This window comes from Capricornis sumatraensis, chromosome 1, assembly GCF_032405125.1.
Source record: "Capricornis sumatraensis isolate serow.1 chromosome 1, serow.2, whole genome shotgun sequence".
Classification (NCBI taxonomy): Eukaryota; Metazoa; Chordata; class Mammalia; order Artiodactyla; family Bovidae; genus Capricornis; species Capricornis sumatraensis.
Genome location: NC_091069.1, coordinates 177,915,583 through 177,930,810, shown reverse-complemented (window position 1 = coordinate 177,930,810; position 15,228 = coordinate 177,915,583). Strand labels below are relative to the sequence as shown.

Sequence of the window (15,228 nt, the reverse complement as noted above, 5' to 3'; positions counted from 1 at the left end):
GTCTTTTAATTTCATGGCTGCAGTCACCATCTGCAGTGATTTTGGAGCCTCAAAAAATAAAGTTAGCCATATTTCCACTGTTTCCCCATCTATTTGCCATTCCCATCTAAAGTGCCAAGGCTGTTTGGATAAATACCTTGTTTCAAGAGTTGGGCAGGGAAAGTATTAGATTATCCTGTAGTATTTTATGCCAGAAAGCATGGTGCTCCAGGAATGATGGGAGGCATGTCAAAAGGGTACATAATCCAGTTCAAAAGGCCAGTTCAGTTCAGTTCAGTCGCTCAGTCGTATCCGACTCTTTGCGACCCCATGAATTGCAGCACTCCAGGCCTCCCTGTCCATCCCATCTCCCAGAGTTCACTCAGACTCACGTCCATCGAGTCAGTGATGCCATCCAGCCATCTCATCCTGGGTCGTCCCCTTCTCCTCCTGCTCCCAATCCCTCCCAGCAACAGAGTCTTTTCCAACGAGTCAACTCTTTGCATGAGGTGGCCAAAGTACTGGAGTTTCAGCTTTAGCATCATTCCTTCCAAAGAAATCCCAGGGTTGATCTCCTTCAGAATGGACTGGTTGGATCTCCTTGCAGTCCAAGGGACTCTCAAGAGTCTTCTCCAACACCACAGTTCAAAAGCATCAATTCTTTGGCTCTCAGCCTTCTTCACAGTCCAACTCTCACATCGATAAATGACCACAGGAAAAACCATAGCCTTGACTAGACGGACCTTAGTCAGCAAAGTAGGGAACAATTGGAGCATCAAGTTGATGATAATAATACCTGATAGTAATCCACTGAATGAACTAGGAAATAATGAGTCTTTACTAATAGAAATAAATAAGTTAATTGAAAGTGTGATGAGAATGGAGAAGTGTGCATAGTTTCAATAACTTATTATTTGCAACTGAAAAAATAATAATTTTGCAGTAAAGAAACCTGGCAGACACAAGCTTCATGAAGTGCTGAAAGTTAATAGCATCAGTAATAGGACAAATCAAAAATGTATACCACCTGGTAGGGTGCATTGGAAGAAACATACATCTCTTCTATAACATTCTTGCCAAAGTTGCAGGACTCATCATGTGAGAACATCAACAAATCTAAAGAGAAGTTCTACAAAACAATTGACCTGTAGTTTTCAGCAGTAGTAAGATTGCAAAGTCAAGGAGATTTGAGGAACTGCTCTCTCTCGAGGGGATGTTTTAAAATACAAGTTTAAATGCCTATATACTCTCATAAGACAACTCATGGTTTCAAACTTGATCAATTTGCTCTTAATGATATTATTGAGGAAACTTAAATGGAATGTGAGCATGATGTAGTAATGTATTAATGTTGCTTTCTTAATTTTGATGGTTTTGTGATTGTATTAAAAAACATCTTTATTTATAGGAAATACACACTGAAAATTCAAGAGTGATGTGACATCACGGTAGCAAGTTACTCTCAAATGGTTCAGGAAAAACAGTTTGTGATTACTTCAATCTTGAAAAATATATTAATCTTTTAAAAAACAATAAAAATGGATTTGAGAGTGACAGATACAGAAAGTTGGCAAAGGATAGTCAACATACATATAGTAGGAATCTCATAGGAAAAAAACAGTACAACTAAACAAATAATAAAAATGTATAAACAAGAAAACTCTTCTAAAATTAAAAAAAAAAAAATTAAAACTCTGTATCAAAAGGTTTGTCCAGGTACCTAGTTCAGTTCAGTTCAGTTGCTCAGTCGTGTTTGACTCTTTGCGACCCCATGAATCGCAGCACGCCAGGCCTCCCTGTCCATCACCAACTCCCGGAGTTCACTCAGACTCACGTCCATCGAGTCCATGATGCCATCCAGCCATCTCATCCTGGGTCGTCCCCTTCTTCTCCTGCCCAGCATCAGAGTCTTTTCCAGCGAGTCAACTCTTTGCATGAGGTGGCCAAAGTACTGGAGTTTCAGCTTCAGCATCATTCCTTCCAAAGAAATCCCAGGGCTGATCTCCTTCAGAACGGACTGGTTGGATCTCCTTGCAGTCCAAGGGACTGTCAAGAGTCTTCTCCAACACCACAGTTCAAAAGCATCAATTCTTCAGTGCTCAGCCTTCTTCACAGTCCAACTCTCACATCCATACATGACCACTGAAAAAACCATAGCCTTGACTAGACAGACCTTAGTCGGCAAAGTAATGTCTCTGCTTTTGAATATGCTATCTAGGTTGGTCATAACTTTTCTTCCAAGGAATAAGCTTCTTTTAATTTCATGGCTGCAATCACCATCTGCAGTGATTTTGGAGCCCCCAAAAATGAAGTCTGACACTGTTTCCACTGTTTGTTTCCCATCTATTTCCCATGAAGTGATGGGACCAGATGCCATGATCTTTGTTTTCTGAATGTTGAGCCTTAAGCCAACTTTTTCACTCTCTACTTTCAAGGTGATAACCACCGAGAAATATTCTAATAAAATTATTGAAATTAAAAGAAAAATATTTTGGTGAAATTGCAGGCCCTCAAAACATGTTTTAAAAAAAAAGAAAATGTCATCAGAACTTCATCAGCAGTGGTTTATAGGAGACATTGCAGTCAATATACTTAAGAATCAGAGAAAGAAACTGAAACAAATGGGCTTGAAATATAAAGGCTGCAATCAAATATATTAGTGAAGAATTAGGGTTCACATAACCCTTCCTGAGAAGAAAGAACAAAGTTCAAACACCCAAAATGATGGAAGAGATACTGATATAAAGACTGGTATTAGTAATTAAGATAGTTAATAAGGAAAAGAATGTATAATACAAAAAAACTGTATGCTGTGACAATTTGGAGAAAATGCAGTTATCAGAAAGTGGGGGTAGAATTGTTAATATTGATAATAATAACATAGAATAAACTTTCTGATTGCTTTGAAGTTATTAACATAAACAGATAATGTTTCAAATCAGATTTGGGGAGATTTCTCATAGTAGGGGCCAAAATCCAAACAAAGGCTTATTGTTAGAACAACAGAATAAAGATTCCTAATTTTATGTTTATATATTTACTTTTATAAGCATATAAATTTTATGTAGATATATTTTATTACATGTATATAAATGTTTTATAAACATGTTTAGTAAAATACAAATTTTATATAAATACTTTATATATTATATTTAAATAATATATATGATCCCTTGTTTAGGAATCTAGTGTGTGTGTATGTATATATACATAAACATAGAAAGGCTTGTCCATGTGTGTGTGTATATATTCATGAACAAATAAAATAGACTGCACAGTGAGACTGTGTTCCAGTTACTGTTACTTCATAACTACCCCTAAAGCTCAGTGGATTAAGATAGCAATCATTTTATGGATTCAGTAGATGAGGAATTCAGCCAGAAGTTTGGCTTGGATGGTCCTTGTAGCATAGACTGAAGTCACTTAATGGGAGTCAGCAGATGGATAAGCTACTTCGGAAGCTCCAATATGGTTTCACTCCCGTTTTCTTGTGACTTTTGGTACCAGCTAAAGGTTTAGGCTCAGAGCACTAATTGCATGACCTCTACAGAGTGGTGCTTGGACTTCCTACATGATCCCTGGCTTCCTCCAGATCAAGCACCCCATGAGAACCAGGAAAAAGTTCCACGGACTCTTCCGATCTAACCTGGAAAGTCACATATGATCATTTCTACCATATTCACTTGCTTACAGTTGAGTCATAAGACCAGCCCAAATTGAAGAAGGGGATTAGACTTCACCTCTTGATGGGGAAATGGCAAGGTCACATAGTACAAGACCATATGGAATGTGAGTCATCCTTGGAATATATAATCTGCTTCAGGCTATTTATATAAAAGGCATATTTATAAATATGTTCATAGATATTCAATATATAAACATAGAATAGTATGAATAGAACTGGAGTTCACACACACAACTTCAGTCATATCAAAAGTTAATTCACCTTAATTGTTTAAAGAAAACAATTTTCAGATTTGATAGTAAAGCAAAATCTAATCCTATACAGTATCTTGTAACAGAGACAGAGGTTAGAAATAAAAGAACCATGTAGCTATTAAAAAAAAGGAGGGACATCTGTATATGGTGTGGAGCATTCTTACTATTATTGCAGTAAGACCACTGCTATACTTATTACTGAATAAAATAAGCAAGGTGGAGAAATGTGTATGTTATATTAAAGAAGGAGGAGTAGTGTGTGTGTACATATGTGTGTGTACATATATACATAATTACAAAATATGTATAAATAAAATATACATTTACTAAAATAATATAGAATAAGTATAAACATATTTGTGTGAACATATAGTTTTACTTATATTATTTTAAATGGAAGGATAAACCTTTCTTTAAATGTTTATAATGACCAGAACAGAATAGGGTAGGGAGAAAGGGATATCCTTGCTTAATATTCTTGTTTTATAGATTTGACTTTGGAACTATTTTACCTATCTATAAAAAAAGAAAAGAAAAGTTTGCAAAGTAACCCTAAAAAGTGAAGTTGAAAATAAAAATGAGTAAGTGAACCTTGATGTATATCAATCTGGCAGCATTCACACCTAGGAAGGAATATTCCAAGTGATTTTAAAATGGTGCTCAAGTGTATATTTCTAACAGAACATACTCCAAAATAAAAAGAGCTAGGGAAGATAGTTAACTATTTTTGGTGATCATGTAATGATCATACGGTTGGTATTATAAACAAGTAAGTTGTGATGGAATACTGTAATTCTGTTATCCCCATTGTGTTGAGAACCAAGATTCTTCATATGTAAGAAAGCATTAAGAGATTAAGTAAAAACCTAATGGTACTAATTTTTAATTAGAAGAGCCAGTATAAACTCTAGATTCACTTCATATTTTTAACCTATGTCTTCATTCATCAATGTGTGTCTTAGCTGTGTCTTCACAGCCTAAAGATTTGCCATGAGTTGATAATTATTAATCAGTCTACTAATTTTTATACTTTAAATTTTCTATTATGGTTTTAAAGAACAATAAAAGAATATATATTATTGTGAACATTTAAATATTTTTGAGTTTTTGATGAATTGCTGCCTCAGTTGGCTTCCCCAGTGACTCAGCAGGTAAGGAATAATCCACCTGCAGGAGACATAGGTTTGATCTCTGGGTCAGGGAGATCCCCTGGAGAAGGAGATGGCAAACCACTCCAGTATTTATGCCTGAAAAATCCTATGGACAGACAAGCCTGACAGGCTACAATTAATTAGTCTTGGTATTCAGCAAATAAATTTGGTGACTGTGGTAAAACGAAGAGTAACGCAGCAATAATCATGTTTACTTTTTGTCATCTTAAACTGCACACATCCCAGACACATAACTTGCTTTTGTTATGAGACTGGTTTTATAAGAAAATCTGATGGTATCTGACCTGTCTGTTAGACAATTGGTTATTACAAATAGAGAAAAAGATATAAGTGGGTATAATGATGTAATTGCAGTATTTTTTAAGTGATTATAAACTTGTTATTAATAGTTTTGGTAGTTTTTAATGTATGGAATAATTTAAAATCATCCATCTTCAAAATCATATTTGTTTTTTTATAAAAATATCTTAAATAATATATTTATTCCTTCAGATTGCTTTTTGTGTCTTATTTTGCTGTTCTGAAAATTTATAAATTACAAAATGAGTTGAAGTAAAGTTAATTTCATTAGCTTCTAAGGCATATTTTCTCCATATTACTGACCCTGCCCACATTGTATAATTTGAAAATATAATTAGCTGATGTCTTCACAGGGAAAAAGTCAGTAAACAGAGTGTCTAGTGTAAATTATTTTAGACTTCTTTTTTTAGTATAGAAATTAAATAAATCCTACTTTTTAAAATTTATAGTTAAATTCAACAGTAAATTAAGATTAATACTGCTATTTGATGCATGGAGATTGTCTTTTAATTTATTAAATGTGATATGAGCTCTAAAATAGTGTGCTGAAAATACTGTTATCAGCCAGTTCTAATTTATGGTACATTTAGAAGATTGTTAAGTTTTAAAATTTACATATTGGGCAAAAGCTTGTATAGATTACTCTGTTAAGAGTCTGACCACATTTAATCAATTATAAGACAGCTTACATATTTAATACTTTATCTTTAAGTAATTTTTTAGGATATAAAATATGAATTTACTTTTCTTTTTTCTTCTATCAGAATACAGTCGTTTTGAAGCCAAAATACATGACTTACGGGAGCAGATGATGAATAGTAGCATTAGTTCAGGTTCAGGTTCTCTTCGAACTAGCCAGAAGCGATCCCTCTATGTCAGGTAAACTTTTTTTAATTTCTAGTTATAGCAGTCTTCATTTATGCATGCAAGTTCTTTCAGGATTTTCACTGTGACTTAGTTTTCACTATAGAAAAGTATATTGCAAGGAAAATGCAGTATTGAAAACCAAGGAAATGTTTTTTATGATTGATTTCCTGACAGTATGTCTTTTAGGAATAGTATGTATTTGGGATATTATTATAATTTTATTAATGAAAGTTATATAACGTCTTGAATAATAGTAGTATGCTAAAGACAGACAAAATACAAAAGGACTAGAAAATTTTTTAAGTTGTTATGACATATCACCCAATAGTTTTCTTTTCCAGTATCTTTTTTATAATAAAATATTCTTTCTTTGAGTAACATTTAGTTACTCTGGTAATTTCTACCAGTCCTTCTGTGTTCACTGCTGTAATTTGTCTCTGCCTACCTGGGTAGTGTGCACCTCTAATTTGTGAGCATTTCTAGGTCTTGTGGAGTAAATCTCCTTCGGTTATTTTATTTCAATCCCTCTCTTCAGATTCGCCATTTAGAGCTTCCTCTACTCTAAATTTACCATCATTCAAAACCATTTTAAACTGTGTCTTCTCCTGCTGTCATCTCTCTTTTGTATTTATCTTTTGTTGTTGTTGTTATTGTCATTTTAGTGAGTTTTAGGATGGAAAAAAAATGCAAGCATTACTTGAAAGATTTTCCAGGTTCAGTTGCAGACCACAATACAGTGAATATCACAATAAAGGAAGTCATGAATGTTTTGGTTCCCCAGTGCACATAAAACTTATATTTACACTGTTCAATAGTCTATAAATGTACCAGAGCATTATGGCTCTTAAAAAATATAATCTCAATTTTAAAATATTTTATTGCTTAAAAAATATGCTAATTGTCAGTGAGCCTTGAGCAATTTAATTTTTTTTTTTTTTCCTGATGGAAGGTCCTGCCTCTGTGTTGATGATTTTTGACTGATCAGGGAGGTGGTTGCTAAAGGTTTGAGGTGGCCGTGGCAATTTCTTAAAATAAGACAGTGGTAGAATTTGCCAAATTGATCAACTCTTCCTTTCATGAACAGTTTTTCTGGAGCATGTAATGTTGCTTGATAGTATTTTAACCACAGTCAACTTTTTTCAAAATTGCAGTCAATTCTCTCAAATTCTGCTGCTGCTTTATCAAGTAAGTTGATGCATTATTTCCATACCTTGTTGTCATTTCAGTAAGCTTCACTGCATCTTCACCAGGAGTGGATTCTACCTCAAGGAACCACTTTCTTTGCTCATCCACAAGCATCCTCATCTTTTGAGTTTAAACATCTTTCCAAGTTTTATCATAGGATTGCAGCAGTTCAGTCACATCTTCTGGCTCCACGTCTCTTTCTAGTTCTCTTTCTGTTTCTAACTTCCTCTGCTGAAGTCTTAAACCCTTCAAAGTCATCCATGAAGATTGGAATCAATTTCCTGCAAACTCCTATTAATATTGACATTTTGACCTCTTCCCATGAATCAACAGTGTTCTTAATGGCATCTAAAGTCAAAATTACTCCTTTATCCATGGGCTACAGAATGGAAGTTGTCTCAGCATAACATTCATTTCATTGTACATCTCCATCAAAACTCTTGGGTGACCAAGTACATTGTCAGTTAGTAGTAACATTTTGAAAGAAATCTTTTTTGAGCAGTAGGTCTTGACAGTATTCTTAAAATATTCAGTAAACCATGTTGTAAACAAATGTGCTGTCGTCGAGGCTTTGTTATTTCAATTCTAGAGCACAGGCAGAAGGCACTGTAGATTTAGCATAGTTCTTAAAGACCCATGGATTTTCAGAATGGTAAATGAGCATTGGTTTAACTTAAACTCACAGCTGCATTAAGCCCTGACAAGAGAGTCGGCCTGCCTTTTGAAGTTTTGAACCCAGACATTGACTTCTCTGTAGCTATGAAAGTTTTCGATGGCATCTTCTTCCAATATAAGGCTATTTTGTCCACATTGAAAGTCTGTTGTTTAGTGTAACAACCTTCATTACTTATCCTAGCTAGATCTTCTGGATAATTTGTTGCAACTTTTACATCAGTACCTGCTGCTTTACCTTGCACTTCTATGTTAGAGGAATGGTTTCTTTCATGAAACCTTAGGAACCAAACTTCAAACTTTTGCAGCTTGCACATTTCCCTCAGCCTTCACAAAATTGAAGAGTTTGGGCCTTGCTCTGAGTTACATTTTGGCTTAAAGGAATGTTATGACTGATTTGATCTTCTGTCTAGACCTTTAAAATTTTCTCAGTATCAGCAATAAGGCTTTTTCACTTTCTTATTATTCTTGTGTGTACTCAAGTAGAACCTTCATTTTTTTTTCAGCTTGGCTTACTAATGCAAGAAGCCTAGCTTTTGGCCTATCTTAGCTTTCAACATCCCTTCTTCACTAAGCATAACTGTTTTTTCTGATTTAAAGTGAGAGACCTGTGACTCTTCCTTTTACATGAAAACTTAAGAGGCCATTGTCAGGCTATTCAGTGGCCCATTTTCAATATTGTCATGTTTTGGAGTAGGGAGGCCCAAGGAGAAGGGAGAGAGGTGGGGAAAAGGGCCAATTGGTGGATCATTCAGAACACAGACATTTATCAAGTTACCATCTGATAAAAGCATGGTTTGTGATACCCCAGAATGATTACAATAGTAAAATTAAGGCTCATTGATCACCATAATAAATATATTAATGAAAAAGTTTGAAGTACTGTAAGAATTACCAAAATGTGACACAGAGACACAAAGTGAGCAAATGTCAGAAAAATGACACCAATAGTCATGCCAAACCAACAGAGAGCCTTCCATTTGTGGGGGAAAAAAAACATACACAATATCTGCCAAGTGAAATAAAGTGAAATACAATAAAATGAGGCATGCCTGTAGACACATGTAGCCAATCTGCCATAATTAACCAGAAGTCTTACTGTTCTTGTTGGTAAATATATTTTTAATTTCAAATGTAAGAATGAAGTTAAGGCTACGATAGACTATGTACAGTATGGTGCTTTTTTATAAAGATCTGAAACAAGTTAAAATCATATATAAATACATAGTCATCCAAATGTGTGTGATAAAATCAAACCAACAGCAAAAAAGGGTAAAGAGCAAGAAAATAATAAACTCTGTATTCAGAATAGTGGCTGTACTCTAATTAGCACTTAACTCAATCTGAGGAAAGCAGGATCGAGGAGAAAAATACATAGGTGAATGTGAATCACTGATAAAAGTTTTGTGTAGAAACCTTTAGGTTGGATAGTAGATTAACAAGTGTTCATTATATTCTTATGATTAATAACCCACATAAGTATTCCATGAGTACTTCCCTTTTTATATGAATCAAAGTACGAAAAGGCAAAGTTTAAATTTTAACATAGGGAGTAGAACTTGTGAGTTTCTCCATTGTTTATCAGTAATATAGTTGTATTGCTTCAAAAGTTTAATTTATGATAATAAAAATGTTAAGGTATAGTTTTCCCTTTTCTGAATGTCTTGTGGCATTTGTTCTACCTCTTAAGCTACTCTGTTATCTTGTATTCTATTTGTATCTTCATCATCTTTGTCATTTACCTTTTTAAATAAATATTTAGTTAATGCCTGACTATATCAAGCCTTTGTTTTTTGATGTTAACTCTATTTTGCCAGTAGAAAGATGCTTCCTCAGTATTCAGAATTTATTGAAGTAATGACTTTAGCATTTATATAATTTATAATCTTAATTTTTACAGTAGAATTCTATACTTTTAGAATTCTTTCTTCAAATAAAATCCAGTGCGTTGTATATGTTTTAATATATGTTTAAGTAAACCTTCCCCTTTTTGATTCATCTATTTCCTTTACACTGTTAGCCACTGAAAAGACTTGAAAGAACACATTTGAAGAGCATTAACTAGTTCATTCATTTAGCTGTCAATTAATTTCACCCCTCTTCAGTTTTACTTCAAGAGACAGCTTCTTAAAAGTTGAGTAGCATGAAAAGAAATATGATTTGTATCCTAATTTCCCATTGCCAAATTAAAACAAAAGAATCAATAAATTATATTTTAAATGTAGTTGCTGGGATCCTTCCTCTACTCTTAAGAGAAGTTTTTTGAATATAAGAATTGTAATTTCTTTAAATATTGTACACTAATTAAGTAGTAGGACATTATTTTCTTGTTATCAAATTTTAAAATATTCCTAACATTTTGAAATTATTATGTTAAATTAATACAGTATTTTTTCCAAAACAGTTGGCAATTGTTAAGTCATCATATAGTCATGTGTAATTAGTTTTCATATTTGTTATTGACTCTGAAAACCCTATTACTTCTGGTTTTATGAACAAATGAAAGAAATACTTACCTGGGAAAATAATCACTCTGTTCTTCTAGCCTTAAAGTCCACAAATGATGAATCAGATCAGTCAGGAAATTTGTTTTCCCAAGTGTGTCTAGTCAAAGAGGAGAGTCTCTAATATTTACTTTATTAATTTAGAGCAACTCACCAGATTTGTCTTCATTTTAGAATTCAATATAGTTTGCTATTGGATTGTACTAAAAGTATGTTTTTTTATTTTCTCATACAATATAAATTTCTCATACACTATTGAGAGAATAGTATGTCTGTTACCATTACAAGTTAATTTTGCTATTTCTTTTTACTCTCATTGTCTTCTTGTGTATAACACAAAATTGAGCTTGGCATTATTTTGCCTACCATGGTACATTGTTTCGTTATCTACCTAAATTATATATATACTTTTAGGATCTGTTTATTTAATATTGATAATACCATTATAAGAAATGCAGACTTTTTTCTTCTTAATCTAGGGCCCTCTTTGATTATGACAAGACTAAAGACAGTGGCCTTCCTAGTCAGGGATTGAACTTCAAATTTGGAGATATCCTCCATGTTATTAATGCTTCTGATGATGAATGGTGGCAAGCCAGACAGGTTACACCAGATGGCGAAAGTGATGAAGTTGGGGTGATTCCCAGTAAACGCAGGTAAATATAAGTCTGTTAGTCTTACCACTTGAAAATTGGGCAATGTGAATAATTGCTGGGATTTTTTTAAATTTCTTTTACTGAAGTGATGATTTTATGCTTGGTGTTTTATATTGTGTTTCACAGCCATTTAATTTTATTCACCTTGTATTGTAACTGGGCTTCCCTGATAGCATATTTGGTAAATAATCCACCAGTAATGCAGGAGACCCCGGTTCGATTCCTGTGTCAGGAAGATCCGCTGGAGAAGAAATAGGCGTCCCACTCCAGTATTTTGGGGCTTCCCTTGTGGCTCAGCTGGTAAAGAATGCACCTGCAGTGTGGGAGACCTGGGTTTGATCCCTGTGTTGGGAAGATCCCCTGGAGAAGGGAAAGACTACCTATTCCAATATTCTGGCCTGGAGAATCCAATGGACTGTAGAGTCCATGGGGTCACAAAGAGTCAGACACAACTAAGTGACTTTCACTTCCTTTCACTTTATATTTTAACCAATGATATAGTAAGAGAATATGAAGCCCCCAAATAGAAATTTCTCTAAAGTTCCTACTAGTTGTTAAAAACAAAGTAAGTATATTTTAAGTGCCTGTGCCACAGATCTATACCAGTAGAGAAAGAATTTAAAACCTCTATAATTTTCCCATGTGGTGGTTTGATTTCAGTTGCTAAGTCATTCCAACTCTTGCAGCCCCATGGACTATAGCCTGCCAGGCTCCTCTGTCCAGGGGATTTTCCTGACCCAGGAATCAAACCCAGGTCTCCTGCTTTGCAGGCAGATTCTTTACTGACTGAGCTATGAGTTTTCCCATCTAGGTGGTGTTAAAACTCAAATTTTCAGGGGTTTTGATTGTGTGAATTGCCTCTTCTAGATAAAAAAGATAAAGCATTTTAAATGCAAAATTTTTAGAAATATCTAAAATTTTCTTTTAGATATTTTAGATTTTTAGAAATGTTTATCCATTTCTTTTAGATATCATCTCTCTTGTTTAATTTAGAATCATCTGTGCATTCAGTAGTCTTTCCTCTTTGTTTTAACTGGTTATTGTAGTGATTCACTCACTGGTGCATACTTACCATCTAGTGGCATAAGTGGTTAAGTACAGAGTTTCTTTGAAAAAGGTGATCCCAACAAGTCTCTCTGAGGTCAGTGAAATGTTATTGAATGTCTCTACTTCTACGGGAAAGGTGTTAAAACATCAGTTCATAATTTCCCCAAAAGAACTTATATATGAGATCTGATTCAGCTAAATCACTGCCTAAAACTTAAGTTTTAAGATAGCCAGTGAAAATTGTCAGAGTCATTAATGTTTATTTTAGCTAGTTAATTCACTTAAGTCAAGCTTATGATATAATAAACTTGTTCTTTGCTTGTTAATAAATTGGACATATACTTATTTTGTTGAGACTCTAAATTGATACTTATGCCAAATCATATGCCTGTTTATAAACCTCTCTACCATATATATATTTGTACGTCTGTTGATAGGCTTTGAAGAATGTTGAAATATTGTGAAGATCTCTGTAATTGTGGTTTTGGAATTTATGACTGTTGTTGCCTAGATCCATATTTTTAGCAAGATCCAACTATTTGGTGACAACTCCTCTTTTAGCAATGCAACCCTCAGTATAACTTCTTCCCTAGAATAGAATATAGTATTCTTTAAACACAGAAATGCTTCCTCTTTGCCTTGTTGAGTCAATAGAAACCTCACATCTTAAATATCAAGGTCAGAGTTCCTAAAAATTGCCTTGATCTCTGGAAATCTTTTATCTTGCAAAGGCTTTACATGTGTCTGCAACAAATGAGAAATACAGCTGACTTTGGTGGAAAGAGATATTTTTCATTTTGTATAAAAATTCTGTAAGGTTGGATTTTGAAGCCAAAAGTGATAAAAGAGATACACCTTGACACCTCTACAAATTCCCAAATTTGTGAATAATAATATAAAATATAATTTTCCTGCCATAAATTACAGTATGAAATCATAACCAATTATGCCATTTCATCCTTCAGTGTATTCTAAACTTGTATTTTTTTACATAGAATGCTATCATCTTTAATAATAGCACAAGGACTTGGAGTTCCTACAGTTCTTAACTTTCTTTCAGGAACAGTATTGACAAACACAGTTGAAGTCACTCAACTATTTAGTAAGCAAAATAATGATTAGAAAACAAAGCCATTTGAGTTGTAAATGTTCATTCACTAAATGTTAGTTTTTCAGTGCCCTGAATAAGTGCCTTGGCAAAATTATAAATTAATTATTCCTATTATGGACCCTCAAGGTTGCTCTGGGATAGTAAAAACAAAAATTTTAAATCTGTGACTGCTAGGGTTATTCTGTACCCATGGTAAAACTTTATAGTTAGATGATAAAAAAAAAAAAGATATGCTTTTATTCATAGGCTTTTTGGTAGGTTTCTCTGCTATATACTAATATAATTGCTATGCTGAAATCAAGGATTTATAAAGCTTAATTTGTATGAAATTTTTCAAGATTCATACTGGTTGCAATATTCATACATGGCTGTAGATTGTACGCTATATACGTTGTAGTATGTTGCTTGCTTGTTTCAAAAGTAACACTTTCAACAAGGTTTAAAATTCAAAAGATTTTAACAGCTGTACAGGCCCCCTCTGCACGCTGCTCCCCACCCACCCATTTCACCTTCTTCCCTGAGAAGTTAACTAAGGTTACCATTTCTTCTGTATCCTTCCAAAGATACTTTAAAACTATATTTTGTGTACTGTAAATGGTTATTTTATGTATTTACAGAAATATATCATTGGAATTAAGCTTAAATGTTTTTGTTTCCCTCCTTTTTATTTTTAAAAATTTCAGAGCTGCAGAAAATATAAGTACAAAAGAAATACAAGAATAGTACATAAAATACCCACATTTCCTTCATCTACTTTCCTCAGTTGTTAACACTTTACTTCATTTGCTTTTGCTCTGACACTGAATTTTTAGCATATGTGTTCCATAAGCTAAATATTCAAAAACCAGAACAAATGGAAAACCTGGAAAATTGCTGAACTCAGAAGTGGTACATCATAATAATTTCAGTATAGTTATGGATTTGAGTGTATATATAAGTATACATACTTGTACTTCACAGGTGGTTTTGTTTCATAATAAAATGAGCCCTGTATTTCATTTCTCAGAAGTTGTTATTAATTGTGAGATGCAAATGACTTTTAAAGGCTTTAAAATATAAAAATGCTCCATATTAAAGTAGCAGTCCTGATGATTTCTAGTTAGAGCCTTGAATATGTTTATTATACTTAAAAAATGATCTGTGCTTTGCCAGGGTTGAGAAGAAAGAACGAGCCCGATTAAAAACAGTGAAATTCAATTCTAAAGCAAGAGGAGATAAAGGGGTGCGTATATGAAATCTGTTATTGACTTTTTCATAATTCTTGTTTGAGCTACATTATTAAAGTTAGAAGGACCTCGCCATAAAAATTAACAACAGCTCTTGCCATTGGTGGTTTACAATAATAGATTTGCTTGAGTAAGCAATTTATTAAATGAAAGCACCCATTTCACAGACTTTTCCAGATTATCAGAATTGTCATTTGGTATATTCTTAACATACTTTTGGTTGTTATTTTTTAAAGTGAAATGAATTCAACCTTCACACAGATGAACAGTTATTCAGAAACTTGTGTCAACAGTATTAATTGCTATAACTAATAATACATCTTCTAAGAAAATAGGTTCCCCCCAAATTATTAACTAGTTCATGATATAAGTTTATGGAGTTTTGCAAGAGTGGAAATTATCTTGTTCTTTTCCTCCTTTATTCTAATATTACTTATTAATAGAGTCCATGTTTCAAATGTTTAAATCAGTATGAATTTTTATCTTAAGGAAATAAAGGGACAGTCAAGAGGAGGACTTTGTAAATGGGCAAGAAATATATCAAAATTGTTATATATATATATATTTTAG

General features: G+C 33.5%; 1 protein-coding gene across 5 annotated transcripts in view; it reads left to right on the top strand.

The window, feature by feature from the left end:
• Positions 1 to 15,228, top strand: part of DLG1 (discs large MAGUK scaffold protein 1) — a 268,658-nt gene that overhangs the window by 218,389 nt on the left and 35,041 nt on the right. For all 5 annotated transcript variants that reach the window (XM_068969482.1, XM_068969640.1, XM_068969650.1 and 2 more), the window contains 3 exons: positions 6,155 to 6,269; positions 11,098 to 11,274; positions 14,585 to 14,654. In XM_068969482.1, the coding sequence (XP_068825583.1) occupies positions 6,155 to 6,269; positions 11,098 to 11,274; positions 14,585 to 14,654 (362 nt within the window). The remainder of the gene's footprint in view (positions 1 to 6,154; positions 6,270 to 11,097; positions 11,275 to 14,584; positions 14,655 to 15,228) is intronic.